This window comes from Thunnus albacares, chromosome 9 (genome assembly GCF_914725855.1).
Source record: "Thunnus albacares chromosome 9, fThuAlb1.1, whole genome shotgun sequence".
Taxonomy (NCBI): Eukaryota; Metazoa; Chordata; class Actinopteri; order Scombriformes; family Scombridae; genus Thunnus; species Thunnus albacares.
In genome coordinates this window covers 14,619,017-14,637,574 of record NC_058114.1, presented here as the reverse complement: position 1 = coordinate 14,637,574, position 18,558 = coordinate 14,619,017, and the positions used below count along the sequence as shown (strand labels likewise).

Sequence of the window (18,558 nt, the reverse complement as noted above, 5' to 3'; positions counted from 1 at the left end):
CCCAGAAAACACACAGATTTACTTCGCAACATTTGATTTATTTTGAACAATAGCAAAGCCATCTCACAGAGACTACTTTGAATTACACAGAATGCAAATAAATATATATAGGACCATAGTAGAATTAAGGACATTACAAAATTATTTACAACACTTTGAATAGTGCAAAACCACACAAATACTGCCCTCATCATTGAGATTCTTGCATTGAGTCCATTCGAGGACAGTGGATGTGTGTGCTGCCTCCTGGTGGAGGATTATAAGAACTGACAGTACTGTATACGGCAATGTTGACAAAAACCTTAGCTGAACGGATGTATACGACTCTCCTGAAATGAGATGTGGCAGAAGTAAACTCACTTGCTACATCTTGTCAAGAAGAGCTTCCACAACAAAGGTGATGTTAAGTCACTGAGATGTGGTGTGGGATATGCATTGTTAGTTTAAAAAGGTCATAAGAAGGTGAATAATGGAAAAGCGAGCATTCTGAGAAGCTGAATACAGTTATATCAGTTAATAAAGTCAAGTGAATCTTGATGAAAAGTAGTGTTCTCTCTCTCTCTCTCTCTCTCAAAGGGACGTTAGAGAAACCACCAAAGCCTAGATGAACAAAATGTGAACCCCATCACGAGCACTAGACTTTGAAATGACAAAAGAAAAGCTGAAAACCTAAAACCACGTGGCAGGTAGTGCCCACCACCCCTGAGTGAAAACAATTTAAAAAGAGGTCTTAGCACCGTCAGATACCACAGAACGCCAGTTTTGCCATTTCATCTCAAACCAATCATGGTGCCTTGGATTGTGATAGGCACAACACATTTTTAAAGTGCGCTCGCTCGCTTGAGCTATTCCTTCCACTCACAACTTTGTTTTTTTTTTTGTTTTTTTTTAAATTCGTACACAATTTCTTCCCCACAAATATCAAGCGCCATTTAAAAACAGCACACAAAGATAAATCACATTTTGCCATGCATAATAATTTGTTGCATATTGAAATTTTCTTTTTGGGACCACTCTTTTTTTTTTTTTTTGCTGTTGAAAACTTGGACCTTACTAGCAAATGTGGTTTCAAATTCTCCTCTTTTTCTGACCAGAGTGAGAACACATATACAGTATCAGTCAAGTGTCGATATCGCAGACACATGCATGAACATTAGAAATACATTATCGGTGCTACTTTAAATAACCTGAAAATTCTAGAAATGCCACTTGGTCCTCAAGAGGCTAGTCAAAGAGAGAGGTTTGTACTTCAACACATTGTGGTCATTTCTTTTCCTGGTAGACAGGTACATCAACAGAAATCTGAACCGGACAGAACTCAAATCTAGAAAAGCTGTACACAGAAAGACAACCCCCTCATGTCCTATCGTACTAAATATTTGTGCATTGATGATGCATTCATCCAGTAGAGACTGGAGGGAAAATAACCTCTGAGCATTGATCATTAAACAGGTTTAAATCATGCCAAAGACGAGGAAAAGTAATACTGCAATCACTGCTTGATTTGGAGAAAGAGAGAAAGGATAAAGACCATCAGGAGAGGATCAAGCCTCTTTGGGCTGATCTGAATTTTAGAGCTGAGACATCATCATTTCAACCCACAGCTGATTAAGGAAGATAGCCATCGAAGAGAAGTACCCAAAAGTTACTGAATATAAGGATAGAGACACGTTTGTTTATACTGCTGATAGATGGAAGGGTAAATAAGAGATAGAAAAATCATTTAAAAGTCATCTCTGTGCACTCATGCAAAAGTTGCGCACCGTGTGCATTTTGGCTATGCATAGCGCTACGTCTCCGATGTCGAGGTGCAATAATAAGCGCTACAGCTTGGCTAATGCTGATTGGTATAGCCCTGTTCAAACTGCATGCTCAGCGAGAAGAATACGTATGAAGGACAATGGATAACATAATTTCACAGATGTGGAACAGTTTCTGTCAGACAAGTGTCCCTAGTGTGGCACCTCGCTAAGTTAGAGCCGTTTGGCTTTGGTTTGAAATGACAGACACGCTGCAACCAGGCAGTGTGTGTATGCATTTTGGCTCGGCTCTGTGTGTGTATATAAGTCGTGGCATGTCCTTTACCTGCTGCACTAGGAGAAAGTATAGCCCTTCAAGTTAACAAGTTGTCTCTGAAATTGCACAGGGTTGGCCACTCTTCCTCTATCCAACAGTGTTTGGCCATGTTGGGAGCACAGTCTTGAGTACATTAACTTTCTCCCGCTGGGTTCTGCTGGAAAAAGGCCGAAGTAATCCTCCAATCACAAGTCAACCAATCTCTCCTTCACACATCGAGTGTTATGTGTCTTTGTGGTACCTGTGAAAAAGACGAAATGAAACCAGTTGAGTGTGGCATAACAAAAGCTCCCGCTGAATACACATCTAACGACATTCAAGTGCTTAGTTACTGGCAGCAGGGCTACACCTTTTACAGGAATTGATGTGACCGGCTTCTTTGAAACAGAAGAAAGCCAGTTACGCAACACCGCAAACACCAGATTAGAGGTGATATCAATCTAGATATTTTAAGATATATTAGATAAGTATATCCTGCAAATATACATAACTACAACATGGCAACAGCAATGTATGCTTTTTGTAACATTCCTATTGAGATGGAAACACATCTGACAAATTAAGCAGTTTCTGTGCATGTTGTTCACTGCATTGTAGACAAGAGTATTAATGAAGCATCTTACTCCTCAAGCTGTAGCCATTTGCCTCAAATGATCATTACATCGTGTAAGTTATGCTTGAGGTGAATCAGATATGTTTGTTATTTTAGTGAAACTACAGGTCTGAAATCACCGGTTTGTTAAGAAAGGAGAGTTATTGGAGAAAGAAGATTGTCAGTGTTATGTTTTTTCCCCCAATCAGTTGTCTGAATTTGTCTTTAATTCAGACAACTTTAAGATACTATATGAGCTGCCTGCTAAACCCATGAATCTCTTTGGTGGCTGCAGTTTTAGGGATGTTTTATGTAAGATTATGTTCATGAGAGAAAATAACTGAATGAAGAAAATACATCCGTCAAGAGAAACAGAGATACATAAGACTTCTTACCCGCTCTGTAAGGTGAACTCAGGCAGTGCACCTAAGGATGTCAACTGTTCCTCCAGGGCCACGATACGTAAACCGATGTAGCCTGAAGACAGCAGCAGCAGCACAATCCTGTAATATGAAGAAAATATGATCAGTCACATTTATTGCCTTTTCACTACTTCTTTAAAATCAGACTAACAAGTCATTTTAGTGCCAGGTGAACTGATTCCACTAACTGGAACTGCAATAAACAGCAATAAACAGTTCACTACCTTCACACTGTGGGCCAATTATATAAGCAGGCAGAAAAAACAAGGCTTTTAAAGTGATACTCATGTTAACAGGTGAAAACAAAGTTTAAAGAGACTGTTGTGCATTTCTTTTATAAGCTATCAAACACCAGTTTACAAAAACATATAAAAAAGTTGGCAGGCTATGATCATCATGTAATGAGATTCTACAAGATCACCCGGTTTTTCTAACTACCAGGACACGTTTCTGAGATTCTTCAACCTTTCCATTAAGGAGTGTGACTTTGACAGTGAGAAGCAGATTTAGATTAACACACAGGAAGATAAAGCATCGGATTAAGGGAGAGGGGAGGGTGGGAGGAGAAGACAGAACAGACAAGATAGGAAGCGCTACTTACAATATCAAGTAAATGAAGAGTAGGGTGTTGAGGGTGCTGGCCTCTCTCTGAACCAGCAGGGACTTGGCCTTCTCAGTCACATTCCAAACCCACGATCCACCTGAAGCAGGGAAAGGAAATGTGGGGATAGCATGAATATCAATGTCATATTGGTAATTTGTACCTTTGTTTTTTTTCCCCCCCAATGTGTTTTATTTGTCTACAGTATCATGTATATTTTGTCAACATTTGAAGAGAGTGAGATGCAAAATGAAGCTGAGAGAAAACAGAAAAATGATCTCAAAATTATGAAAACCATGATGATTTAAAAAAAGAAATGGTGGATTACTCTGCATTTTTACAAGCTTTCAAACAGACATTTTCCAACTAACACTTTCTAAATTTGTATCTGTGTATGGATCATAAGACACTTTACACCGCAGGCCCCTAAAGTGCTTAAAATGAAAGTCAGTAGTCTACCAGGTGCTTTGCTAATTAAACTAGCCAATCACAGCCAGTTCTCCTTTGCTATTGACTTCTGTTAACTGCCGAACAACTGTGTGGGTGTGTGTTTTATTACCTGATACTGACAGTTCCTCAGAAGACGAACTATCACTCTGCTGCATGTGCGTGCTCCTGAAAGTGGAGTCATTTCCATTAGGCACTGCCTCTGAAGGAGGAATAAAGAGAGAGAGAGAAAAGAAATCAATGTTAGACTGCTATTAGACCTTGGACTCTATGTGTCAGTTGGCTGGAACAGAACTGGGAAAAAGAGATAACAGCACCAAAACAACAACTGTCAACAGCTGATGATAAGGATTTCTTTCCACTGAAATAAACATCCCAATAGAGGCTACAATACATCAAGAGTAACTTAAAATTTGAATTTCCTCTTAACATTTCTTTACCACGCATGATCATTCTAGGTACAGGTAATATTTTTATACTACTTGTATTACCTAGCATGTAAACATAAAGTAAAAGGGACTGGTGTTGACCTCTCACCTCTGAGTGGTCTGTGCAGAGGCTGGTCCTGTAATAACTGTGACTCAGAGCCATCGAACTGGTCAAAGCTGTCGTCCAGACTGGACTGACTGGAGTTCTGTCAAGTCAAGAGACAAAGGAATACAGTCAGTAAGTTTTTGGTAACTCATCCTAATAGCAGGTGCATCTCATAACTCATCTATATGCACAATTCTGTGCTCCAAGATATCTAATAATTAGGGTATATGTGCTCCTATTAAAATGTTAACAAAACACAGTTTTCACTCAGCAATATAGAAGAAGAAGACTCTTACCACAAGTTTGCTCTTGTCAAAGCTGTTCTCAGCTGAGGAGAAGACAGGGCTACTATTTGGGCTGGTGTCCTGTAACAGAAAGAAATATTTAGCTTGTATGTATCAAAAACTACATTTTTGCCTATTAGCTGATGTGCTTATTAGGAAGTCAGTCAGACAACAGACACAGTGCATATCTGAGAACCTTTAACATTTGACCTGAACCACTCACCTCTAACTGAGGAGATACTGAACGCAGCAGTTGATAACATGATTCTCTGTTCCGCAACGACACAAACAGGTACTGAACAATAAGAGGGAATAGAAAAAAAACAGAATATTAGCCACCATAAAACACAACCGCAGTCAGTGATCAGATTATATGTACTGTAAGACAAAGTTCAATGTGGTCCAACAAGGCTCATCAAATATTTATTAAGATGGGGTTGTGTGGGGCTGGAGGGGAGAAACTGACCTTTTCTCCTTCTGTGGTCCGGATTGACAAGGCATTGGGTACGAGCAAAGCTGTGTTCTGCTTCTTCACTATGCGGATGCAGGAAACTGGAATCACTACCTGCGAGAGCACACAGCCACAGAGAAAATATTTGATTTTTTTCCAAGATTAAAATTATGACAAAAAAAGTATTTATAATAAATAAAAAATACTGATGTCAACAAATTTAGGAATGGATGTTAAGATTTTAAAGTAAAAATCAAAGCCAAATGGAATGAGGAGCAAGGCTAAGCTACCTTAGTGTCCTTGAGCAGAACTGAGGAGTAGAAACAGGCGTTGCTGTCAGTGATGTACAGCCGACCATGGTAGGGCACTTCCTTCTGCAGGGCACAGATGTATGCTACAAAAGGAAGGGGAGAACACACACTTTTAGTTTTATACATTTCTTTAATTGATCAAGTCATTCTTTCTCTTTCATTTCTGTCTACCTACCGTGTATTAAGTCTTCACTCTCGGGAATGTCTGGAAACAACTTGTGGAATGTCTTGTTGTGCTTTATGAAACTCTAGAAGAGAGAAGAGAAAATTGCACGTAGAAATGTAAATCAAGAAACAGGACACTTCAAATGATAAGTAGACAGTACTGGACTGTGTTGGCTCGAGAGCACAAATGAGTGAGTAGTTTGAGGCCACATAAACATTCACTTAAGACAAAAATCAATAGTATGGTGTACTGAAAATATCAAAAATGTTTGTTCTTACACCTGAAGAGACCATTTTATTTCCTCAAATACCTAAATTAAAGTTAAGGTAGACTTACGCTTTGTGTGCCAGTGCCCTCCGTCCTCTCAAAACCTTTGCTGTCAACCTCAAAGGTCTGTGACCTGCAGAAACAGAAAAGGAAGTCTGTGGTTTCAGTGTCTGTGAGAAAATACAACTGGACTGCAAACTGCAACACTATACTGTGCATGTATTTTCAAACCTACTTCGACTGTTAGAAATAGGCAGAGCTTCAATAACATGAGAAAACGAGTTATGTTGCTGTTTAAAAGTAAACAACGCACCAGCCAGCGGTCAAAAATGTAGTTTCCTGACATATATGTACTTATGTCGACAACAGAAGTAGACATTATTTAACTTGAAAGCATCAAATGACTTAGATACCTAATCCTTAAAAAGCAATAAAGATGGCATCACTGCAGAGTCTAAAGTTAATCAAAGGTGATTTTAACCTAAAATGTAAGTGGTGGCTGTTTTCACATATTTGCATCACAGAGTTGCTTAAGTAACGTGGGAGAGTGTATTCACACTGACCAATCTATCTTTTTTTCCTACTAGGACAATTTCTTGACTAAAGATTGGTTAGATTATATGGCTAAAAGTGGTTTGGTGATCACTCTGCCATGTAGGCAGCAGAAGAGAGAAAAAAAATTCTCTTCACACTAATAAAAATCACTAATCTATTTCAAACATCTGAATCATGTGAGAGGACAGTCAGTCTACAACTGCGGTGCAGTCATGAGTGTTTCACGACTTAACAACAGCTGACAGCTGGTTCAGGTCTTGTGATGCATGTTCAGAATAGCTGCAAGTCTCTGCTACATCAAATGTTTCATTTTACGCATTTCTAGACTGTGGAATATTTTTTTATTCCATCTATTAAAACTTTTAAACAGTCTGCAGGTTTCATTAGATTTTAGATTTAAAATGGAACAGTTTTACAACCTGAAATATATATGAAAGTCATATAATCTCTCAGCAGGTATAGATCTGTGTAATTGAGCTGATAGTCACAGGGAAACGGCTTATCAAGAAATATTTTAGATATTTTGAGGCCTTTTCCACATCCTGCAGACATCTTGTGACTTGTGAAAGACTTGTGAGTCTTACCTGATGGCTACTTGTCTGGTGAGGGTTTTTTGCTGTTGCTGGATCTCGAGCTCGGCAGCCTCCAGGCTCAAGGCTTTCCTGGTCTCCAGCTTCTTGATGCTGCCATTGCTTAAACTGCTCCTGCTTTTCTTCACTTTGGCTGGCAGCCCGCCACCACTGCTCTCTACTGGGTAGTTGCTGGACATCGGAAAAGAAGCAGGACTTTAGCAACATGCAAAAAAAACAGAATCACTTTCATGTGCATACACAATAAGCACGTAGAAATGAGTTTTGAGTTCTTGCAAAGAGATTAACTTGATACACGGACCCAAGACACCTACTGATAAAGCTTGTCAACCTCTGCACATTCAAAAATAGCACGACTCTACAGCAGAAATTTCACAGTAAGATCACAGATGATTCATAGAGAAAGGCTACTGATCAGAAGATTAAAATAAAACCAGAAGACGTCAACATCAACTTTTTTTTTTAAGCGTCTCTGCAAAGACGCCTGTCACTATCTCCTGTATTCTGCTGAGTGTTATCATCTAGCACCACAGAACAACCAGAGACAGACTGATAGCTCAGTTCTCTGCAGTCGCTTCGAGTTCAAAATCACCATATTAGGTCTTATTCATTGATGAAATCGCTCCATTTCTACGAAAAGTTGAGGCTATGTTGTGAATGGATTGACATTTCACAGACAAAAGGGCTTATCTATATGATGTGTTGGACAAGGTTGTTCTTTTCCAGATCAGAACGCTATATTGATAGCAGTTGCGTCAGAGCTCTGACTGCGGCTGTATAATTACACCTACTAGCCTGTTTACGAGCTGAGCGACGTAGGCTCATATTCTAAAACTGACAAGCCTCTCTGAGTATGCCCTTTCAATAGACTGTAAAAGACAAACATTAAAAGGAAAGGTTGCAGGATTCACTACAGCCAGGGAACAAATGTGCCACAAATTCAATAAAAGAGACTAAATCATAACACAAGACAAAACTTAGTGTCAGAGTAAATCCCCAGTGAAAAAAACCCCCGAAACAAACAACAACAAAAAAACCCCAAACAACCTTGACTTATCACAGCTGCTTAAAAAACAACAACAACAAAAACCACCTTACCTGGTAAATTTAAATCTCTTTGATGAACGAAAACTCATATACCTACTGACAGTAGGCATTTCCTTTTCTTAAAAGAAAAAAAAAAATCCAAATACGCTTTATTCTCTAGAAGTTATATTCACTGGCCTCACTCCATCAATGCTGGGAAGTTAAAAAAAAAAAAAAAAAAAAAAAAAAAACCCCACCAAAATAATAAAACACTAACCCTAACCCAAAAACAAGTTTTATAGTCCCCTTAATGTTCTAAATGTGTGGTACAAAATGAGTTTTTGTGGTAGTTAAGCTACGGTTCTGTACCACATCCTGCCAGAAAAAACTGTTGCTGTGTTGTTATATGAATGTGCTGGCAAAGAGGAAGCCACTTTGTGCCGAGAATGGTGTGACACTCCGTAGTGGGTGACGTCAAACTCAACCACTCCCCCAGATTCAAACAGGCATGAAAGAGTCGAGCGTACACAATCTCTTCTCATGCACATGCGCACACACACACACACACACACACACACACACACACAAAGCAAAACACAGGCAGTAACATGTTGAAGAAAAAAAAAAAAAGGCCCATCCCTTAAAATCTTCCACTGACAAACATTATCCAATATCAAAATCCTTTCTTGTTGGGATTTGTTCTGGGAGGTGAGGAAGGTGCAGAGACTTTTTAAAAAAAAAAAAAACAGCTCTGTTTGTGAGACGGACATTAAAATACTTGTGAGGTGCTCAGACTGGCCCATCTGGCCCGATCTAGGAGTGGTGCGTTTGCTATGTCTCCCTTGAGGCAATGAATCTAATCAAGGAGGTAGAGGAACAACATAAAGACTCTCCCTTAATCTCACTCAAAATGTTAAAAACTATGTTGAAAGAAGTCAAACATTTGAAAAAAACTGGCTGCACAATATTTAAGTAAATAATATTTTTAGTGCATCCTTAAGATTCCTGATGGAGTCGTTTGTCCTACTTTATTTGAACCTGTCAGTAACCCTTGACTCATATTTGGACTATTTCTCTTTCGTGTCACCTGAGTAATTGGGGTAAAGGTCAGAAGGAAAAAGAAAAACGTGAACTGCGGCTTCAGCTCAATGTCTACTCTGTCATTAGGCTTGACTGCATTACCCGAGTGAAGCGAAAGTTAAAAGGTGGCGGGTTAATTTCAGCTGTAGCTTGTTGCTTTCTTTACTCCAGACACTTCAGCAGGTATCCAACCATAATACAGACATCCTGTTATATTCTTAGATATAAACACTTAGGATATGAAAGTATCCAAAAGCAGCTAGTTATGTTTGGATAAACCAGCTACTGAGACTTATATTAAGACTAACACTGTGACAACAATCCCAGAATCATCACTAAATCATTGACTAAGTGTCTGCCTGTGCTCACCTGACCTATTTCCACTTGCCAGGGTGTTACAGTAACACGGCAATAGAGGCAATATTCAAAGGCTGTTAAATGTTTGAATTTCCCAACAACTTCCGCTCTGTACTTACGACTAACCGTAACCATTAACAAGATCCAGCTGATAGAATTTCCTGTAACACTCAGGAAGCCACTAGCGCCTATCTGTTGTTTGAGTAGGGCATTATCTATATTTACAAGAACACTGTATGGAAAAAAACTATAACTTCAGGTTTAGGGTGGTTGTTTCTCCACAGATGCTTATCTTGTGCTCCAACACTGTTTTGAGCATAGAAAACTGCATTCCTTGGTGATGCTGTCACTGAAAGGTAATGGTATTATTCAGATGACAATTATCTGAACCCTCGTAAGCATGTCACTGTAGTTTAGGTCAATACACACAAATAGTCTGGCACTCAGACATCTGATGTACTATATATAGTGTTCCAGGAAATATTGCCATTGTAACTATACTGTCAGGTTAAAAAGTACTGTTTAGAAACAGGAACAGCCCTGACAAAAATAAAAGTAATGTAAAATGTAAAAGTAATGAAATTGAAAATGCAAGGATATAAAAATCTGTTATCTACTAGTGAAACATTCACATATATTTGCCATATGTTTACATGCCAAGCTTATAAAGATTGTGTCAATGGAATAAAGAGAGTCTAACAGCCTATAAAAATGTTCAAGGCCAAAGCCATCAAGAGTGGACATGCGCATGGCAGTAGCCAGTATAAAAAAGTAGAGTCACCAAAAGGTAACAACATAGGAAAAACATCACAATCAAATGACCTATGTGCTACATCAATCTGCTGTTTCTTGATGACCGCATTCACATTTACAACATTAGAGGTGGCCTATATAAAATGAGTAAGCAATGGGCAGGCAGAGGCCTTGAGCTCTGACCTACTTCCTTGTTGAAGCACCATCTCATACTACCTGGCCCAGTCAATGCTGGTTCTAGTTTGAGGCCAAGGATAGGCATATCAAATTATCTGCAGCGGTGGATTAACATGGGCATGCATGAGGTAATAGGGGCATGTTTATCTGGACTCACTCCAGAGTGGAGGATAACGAGCACAAACAAGAACATCGCATGATGTGGCATGTTCTGTGAAATATACATAACGGACATACACATTACAGTTGATGCATTTTTTTTAATCTGCATTTGTTCTGGTTGACCAAACAAAATCACTTCATCACAGAATCTTGACGGTCATTAGCTCAGATCTGTGACCACTGCTATGCCAGCACGTTTTCCTGGACTCACAAAGTAATCTTTGAGAAAACAACAAATCAACTGAACTTTTTGCAGACCCAGGGGCTGTTGATCACAAAAAAAACTAATCTAATTTGAAGCACAGATATGAGACTGAATTGGACATGACATGTCTGGCATTGCCTTGGCTTTAAAAAAAAAAACAAAAAACAAAAAACAAAAAAACTTAGCCTTTCAAGATTCTTTCCCACAGGCTGGTGGAAGAAAACATGCAGCCAGCCCTAATTTTAAAATACAGGGAAAACACAGACAACCAATGGGCCAACATTTACTCAAATATTAATCAAGTCAGCCCTGCCTTATCTGAGACACAGTTTGAGAAGCAATGGCCAAAACAAGTAACTAGATACATTTTCTTGCCTCACCTTCCCAGATCCTCAGAGCAATAAGAATCAGCCACAGCACCCTGGCGGTTCAACAAGCTTTTCCCTTTCTCCATGACTGACCAAGTTTTCCCTTCACCTTTTCCACAAAAGCTCTACAAAGCTTGTAGCCACCGTTGCTAAAGACAGCCGAATGACAGAGAATGGCAGTCGCACCTTTTGCACTTAGACCCCAAGCAGTGACTGCCAAATGTAATGGGTGCAAAGGTCTTTTTTTACTGCAACAGTTTAAAACACGCAAGAACTGAACATGAGCATAGTACCTGAAATATAAAGTGAGAGAGACAAAAACAAAGGCAGGGGCGAAAAGAAAGGGAAGTAGCAAAGAAAAGAATGGTTGGGTTTCAAGCTCAAAATGCCCTCCTGAGTTTTGTCTTTTCTGATGCAGTCTCAGCCTGTGTTGTTGTGGAAAAAGGTTAACAATTATTAACAGTAGGAGGTAGATGGTGGAAATGTGGGGGGTGAGAAACATGTTGCTAGGTTATTCTCAGTTTAAAAAGCCCTTACAACATACAACATTCAATGGCCTGTTCTCATTAACAACAAGGAGATGGCTTTAAAAGCTGCCAATACAATGTGCTTGACAATAGTAAGCCCATACCCTTTGTGGAGGGTGTAAAAGGGGCCATAGCACACAAGAATTTTTGTATTTGAATGGGAGAGAAAAGGAGAAAATCTCAGGAGCTGCAACAATAATAATAATAAAAAAAGTAATAAAAATCTAGTAAACTGTAAATGTAGCAGACCCTTGTTTCATTCACAAATCTCAGCTGAGAGCCACTGTTCATCATTAGGCTATTCCTACACCTCTGACATCACCCTCCAAGAAACGCAATCAGATAGATGAAGTCCAGCTGCACTTAGTCACCACATATCATTCCTTACCTCTCTTGTCTAACCACCACCTGCCACCGTAACCACTTGGGGCTGGGCAAGAGAAATGCTGTCGGACGGCTGTGTTATAAATAGTGCCATAATCAAAAATGGCATAGGTTTGATCCTCACTTCAGGCATGTGCCCTCTCAAGGTGCTTGAGCGCAACAATGAACTTCCTGATCACCAACAGACTAGTTGTGTTACGGAACGTAGTTGATCCATATGTAACCCCCCCCCTCTCGGTTTGTGTATTGTGGATTAATTGCAAAATTTAATGTCTCGCAAAGTAAACAAACTGCTGTAGCTACAAGTCATGGACAGACAGCGTGTTGCTAACATGGATTTTGAAAAGCAATATCCAAACCAGCATTTAACGGGTCCAAAGTGACATTTTCAGGTACGTTTACATGCTGTTTAATGTGCTCCAGCTGAGCAGCTAATTAGCTATGTAGCTGCTAACTGACATTAGCGGTGCACTGTTCCTTAAATCCAGTATTCAGTTCTCACATCTCTTATCCTGACTGCACAGGGTCATTTCCTTAACCTCTTCTGAGATGATGGTAAGATTTCACAACATATAGATCAACAGGAACGCTGTATTTCTACCATTTACCTCACGATTGTCGCAATAAAAGATAAAATAGTTGCCACCGTGAAATGGGTTTATCTATTACTCCAACTGGACTTCCTAGATCAAATTTCAGTTTTAACTTGGTGCTGTTTTTGGTCAGAACCCTCGCTTAGTTGCCTGTGTAGCAACATAGGTTACTCTTTTTGGCCTGGCCAGCTAAATAAATACGGAATATAATGTGATCATTCTGTATATCTGCATCATAATGCCTGCCAGGTGAACTAAAGGTGATATATTTCATCACTTATTTACCTCATACAATAAATTACAACATACAATGGTTCTGTACATACTGTACTTTATGAGCTTTTCTGAGCAGTAATTCTTCCTCGTGTTTGTCGATCTTCATTTTATCAACAGTTAGGACTTGCACAATACTTATGACTTCACGCTATCACAATAGCCACATTCATCTTTGTTCCAAAAATAACTCACTTAAAAATATGTGCAAAAATGTTAGCTGATAATTTGATGAAATATGTAGGGCATTTATATGGCACTCTAGACGTGGTGGTGACAGTAAACTGAGTTGTTGCTGTTGGGGGTGACAGTCTAAACATTTAGACATGCGTATGCTGCTGATACTCTCCCTAGTATTTTGTCAAACAGGGTAGAATATTGTTCTTTCTACTCAATGACCTACAATTCATTTTATCTACACTAAACTTATAAACAATAACAAGATGGCTTAATGTACGCAAATTCACTGGAAAAGAGCTTTGACTGAGGCAGAGGCTAACTCTCTAGCCCTGGACATTCCAACCAGCAAAAGAAGTCCTCTGGGTATAGAGTTATGATGCTTTCATTTGCCGTCTTGGGTGAGACAGATGATCCCAAAGGTCCTGCTGCAGACGTCAGCAGGGCTGCAGTGCTAGTGCCCTTAGACAAAAATGCTTCTGTAAGAAATGCTTACGTCTAAGCTACAGCCAACATTACTACCATGACAAAATGAGTCCCAGGCTCACATGTGAGGCTGAGAAAAGTTTAATTTGCATGAAATCTCTGAGAATTTGCGGGACCAAATAGTGTGAGAGCACCATCTCCTGGATAGCCGTGGATAATTTTTCTACATGTGAACTGCTGATTCTCTATCAACCAATCAAAACTAGTTTATTTCAAAGCAAAACAACCACGTGTTGTAGCGGTGCTTTATTAAGCCAAATGGGACTGTTTGGATGTTGAAGTTTTTGCAAAACAAACCAGTCCAGTAACTTCAACAAAACCACATATTACAACCACTTTATGATAACTAAGTAACAAATAAATCATTTTCAATTTGAAAAAATAAAAGGCAACCCAAAATATTATTTTGGGATGGACTGAAAGTGATTATGTGTCTGCTTGTACAGTATGCAAGTGTGCACGCGTGTGAGCTTCAATAGAGCAGTCAGGAGGGGCAGGGAATCGAGCCAGTGGTCATGGCAAAAAAAAAAAAACACACAGCCTCAGGCGCTCTGCCAGGGCTCAGTCTGCAGGAAAACTGTGCGTGTGTGTGTGCCAAGTGGAACACAGAGTGTGTCTGTGTGCATGTGTCACAGAGTGAGCATGCGTGTGTTTAAGTGGGAAGTCATGTGGCCCTGCGCACGCAGCATCTCCCTCCACTTCCTCTGTGCTAACTGGGCACAGAGACAGAGAAGGTCTTTCTTCAAGGCGTCTCAGAGTACTCTCAGTGACCAGGCATGTGAGCAAGGGGGATTGTGTGGTGCGGTGGTGGTGGTGGCTGGAAAATCCCACCTGATTTTCAAATCAAACGGTAGGCCACTCTACTGTATACAAGGGTGGCTGGGATTTAATCTTCAGTAAAATTTTGTTGATCTCAGCTTGATATCCAAAACTATTTCATGTGCCAAAGCTATTTCCAAATGAATGGCAGTTTCACTAATACTACTGAAAATCTGGTACAATCCAGTTTACGGCTGAAAAACTTTTACCCATCTTAACTTTCTAGATGATCTTATATACCATATAGCAGAGAGAGATTCATCCATGTACCATTGAGGGCAAAGTGTATACAGATCTACAGGACTAAAGCAGGCTCACCTGCTGCATCACCTGTCCTTGAGTACTTCTGATCCCATAGTTAATCTGGTTAGGTTACACATCACAAATTTGATTAGATAAGGTGTTGATTTTTTTTCTTCATAGTGTTTTACATCAGAATTTCTATCATACCAAACATTATTTGGCTGTTAAAAGCAGAGTGAAACACTGACATGGTTTGCCTCATGTTTTTTTTTAGATAAGCACGCATAAGGACTCGTGTCTAAAATGAGCCTGAGCCATGACATTTACCTACATCTGGTGGAATTCACCAGGCTACTGCGAGTACCAGAAGGTGAAAGAGGAAAGGAGAATATAGCCTTTTTTCTTAACTCTGTTACAAGAGCAGAGTGGTCATTAGCACTAGCCTGACAGAGGCAACACATAGCTTCGACTGTGACCAGCTGGTTAGTATGAAACCCTTCATTTAAGCGATAAAAGTCCTGCAGATGTGGTTTTCATCCTCTAACTTTGGCTTTTCCTCTACGCCTGCAGCACATCTCATAATTTAGACTTACACAATCTTCACTACCCACAGCAGGCAGCTAAGCTCTTTCCTGGGAGCATCTTCCTGGAGCCAACAGGACGCCTGAAAGGCTGCCCCACCCAGCCTATTCCAGGATCCTCCAACTCTGCAAGCTTTGCAGTAATACCAGATTCTTCCCTATTACAACAAGGCATTTCAAATTCTTGTGACTGTGTGCACTGCAAACCTGCATGCAAAGCAAATTATAATGAGCTAGCAAGTAGCTGTTCCGTTTTAAAGGCATGAAGTGTATTAGTTTGCTACTTTCAACTACTTTGTTACTCTTCAACACAATATTTATATTTCTTGGCATTTTCACCTTCATTAGGTATATTTAGGCTGCATATACAGAGAGGAGTAGAGAGACTGTTAGAAGAGAGGAGAGGGAATGACTATTGTTGGATGTTGCATTTACACCATCAGAGCCTGACACTGCCACAACACTCTCATATATGTATGTGCCTGTGTTGTGGAAACAGATAATCACCCCACATACCATACTACAGACACACCATCACTGTGCTGATAACCAGGAGGCAAAGTCTGATTGGCACAGGGCTCGTGCACTCCAGCAAATGGCTATCTATGGGGAGGAAAGTGAAAGACAAAGCTCAGAGGACGAGGAGTCCTAACAGTGAGATACCAGGAGCGTTTATATAACACCATGTACCACCTGTGGTCGACTCATGGGGGCTAAAAATAGACTTTTCTGAGAAAACATAGACTTGCTCTCCCCATGGGTGACATGTGTATGTGTGTTTCCCTGGGGTGGGGGGAGAAACAAAATATATGTCTGCATGTTTGAGGAAGTGTGTGAGTGAATGTGGTATATACGCATAAATGCGTCTCTGCTCTAGATCTCAATAGGACTGGACTGTCTGTGAACAACAAATGGTGAGGCCAATCTGACCCACTTAGGCCAGTGGATGAAGTCATGAAGTCATGAAGTCATGATTTCTGAGCAGCAGGCATAAGAGATTAAGAGCCGACCAGATCTGGACTAGCTTTTCCTTTATGCCACTCTACCTCATGTGCTGCTGTTTGTTTACGCTGCCTGGAATAGATTAGCCAGCTACTAGACACAAACAACAAACACAATACAACATGTTGTAGGGAAAATGTGGATCAACTTTTATGTTGTTTTTGTTCTTGGAAATGTGCTCAATGAGAAAAGAAACAAAAGATTACAAGTGAAATCCCCTGCAGCTGTGTGTTAACATCCTCCAGTACAAGTTCTTAACCGGAAGCCAAATATGAAAGCACAGCATTTTGACTTGACAATTCTCACCCATAGACATACTCCCCACATACCTGGCCAGCAGCCTGTTTTCAAAAGAGTGAAAAACATCCTGTGATGCTGCTGGACACATCGCCAGTGATGTTCCTTTGATAACGAACAGCTGAATACATGACTAAGCTAACGACGACGAATATTGAGCGTAATGTTAATACGTGTAATCTACACACGTAGATTACACATCATCTCTAGTATGGGCTGTGCTAACGTAGCTAACGTGATGCTCCCAACAGGCACTGTTTACAACTGCCGAGTGTATTTGTAACTCGGAGGCCAACAATAACTCTGTTTACTGTTCTATTTCAATGTCAGTGACTGTAAATGATTGTGACACAGCAAATTAGCTGGAAATAATTTAGTTAAATGCCAGCGTATCTTCGGCCAGGCGGACGGCTAACCATGCTAGCATCTATCTACTGACAGACGTACCGTTATTCTTCACTCAAATTACGTACATTACAGACATTAAATTAATTCAGAGAAACATGTTTGCCCTATTCCGTGATAGAGAGTACACAAACGTGACATAGAACAGTTACATTTTTATCGGAAAGGCTGTTGATAGCAAATAAACGTTAACCGTTAGCACCCACACAGTTAATGATGCTCACCGGCAGATAGCAGTTCAGCTAGCCACATTCATTCCTCTCACCTCTCTTTCATGAAGTGCTTGATTCTGACGATGGCCTTCTCGTCGATCTTCCTGAGGAAGGTTTTCAACCTCTCTCTCTTATTTTCGAGCATTCTTCCCTCAGCCAGTGGTGGTCGGTTCGTGTGGAATCGACGCTCCACGCCAAACTCTACTGTTCTTGTTTGGCTTCTGCTTTTTTTTTCTCTCTCTCTCCTCACTTCATCTACGACTGATTAAGATAATGAGCTTAAATCGGACCAAGTCAAGTGACCAATCAGCGTCGACGACGACCAGGGAAAAAACGGTCATGTCAGCCTTGTCATCCAATCAAAACAGGATAGTTGGATAAGATCGACCGCCCATTACCTTATATGGTTTTTGGGTTGTTCCTTATTTTCAGACCATAGAAGGTTGGGCATGTGTTATTATTGTACTTGCTTGGTCTTTATAATCAATAATTTACATATGGTTTTAACATTGCACGTGTGTGCAGCATAGAGAATACACTCTGTGGCTTAACAGTAGTGCGCTAATGTGCCACATCACACTAAACTGACTCCACAACAGAAAATAACTGTTCTGGTAGGGTACATTAGGGTGGGGCTGTAGCTAATGTTGTTTTACATACTGTTTAACATCCCCAAACAGAAGGCTGAATTTTATTATATACACTTTCTACTGACAATAATAAAAAATAGCACACATCCATCTGAATAACTGCTACTGTAAATTCTCTTAAATACAACAATACACATAGGCACAATAAATCACTATTTCATAAAAATGTACTAAGTCTTTTGTTTGAATGAGCTGCAAAAGCTGGCAGCTTGTACTGTTAAAAATTGAAAGTGAATGTCATGAATTACAATGAAATCAATGAGCATTTATTTGAGTTCTCATGAAAGGAAGCAGAAGCCAGTGACTCAGAAAGCTAGTCAACTTCTCAGTTGGTGGCTTTCACTCTGATGTCAAAGCATGAATCCCTTTATCTCAGACCAGCATTGTACAAGCAGCTAATGAAGGGCCATGTCTCTCACCTCCCCCCTCATTGAGAAAAAGGCAACAACTGCAGCAACAAATGGTAAAATCACACACCTACTGAA

At 40.0% G+C, this 18,558-nt stretch overlaps 1 protein-coding gene across 3 annotated transcripts; it reads right to left on the bottom strand.

Annotated features, from left to right (window-relative positions):
* Nucleotides 1-17: 17 nt before the first annotated feature.
* Nucleotides 18-17,727, bottom strand: si:zfos-943e10.1 (GRAM domain-containing protein 2B). 3 transcript variants are annotated; one of them, XM_044361535.1, is made up of 13 exons: nt 17,477-17,727; nt 7,291-7,467; nt 6,221-6,284; nt 5,894-5,966; nt 5,698-5,801; nt 5,423-5,521; nt 5,180-5,251; nt 4,969-5,037; nt 4,676-4,772; nt 4,251-4,340; nt 3,692-3,791; nt 3,064-3,171; nt 18-2,317 (listed from the first exon to the last, which is right to left on the bottom strand). In XM_044361535.1, the coding sequence occupies exons 1-13, from the start codon at nt 17,566-17,568 to the stop codon at nt 2,299-2,301; spliced, it is 1,164 nt and encodes a 387-aa protein (XP_044217470.1). In that variant the 5' UTR covers nt 17,569-17,727; the 3' UTR covers nt 18-2,298. The 3 variants fall into 3 exon arrangements, with proteins under 3 accessions (XP_044217470.1, XP_044217471.1, XP_044217472.1); XM_044361536.1 differs by lacking the exon at nt 17,477-17,727 and adding an exon at nt 11,437-11,576; XM_044361537.1 differs by lacking the exon at nt 17,477-17,727 and adding an exon at nt 8,395-8,732.
* Between the last annotated feature and the right edge of the window lie 831 nt (nt 17,728-18,558).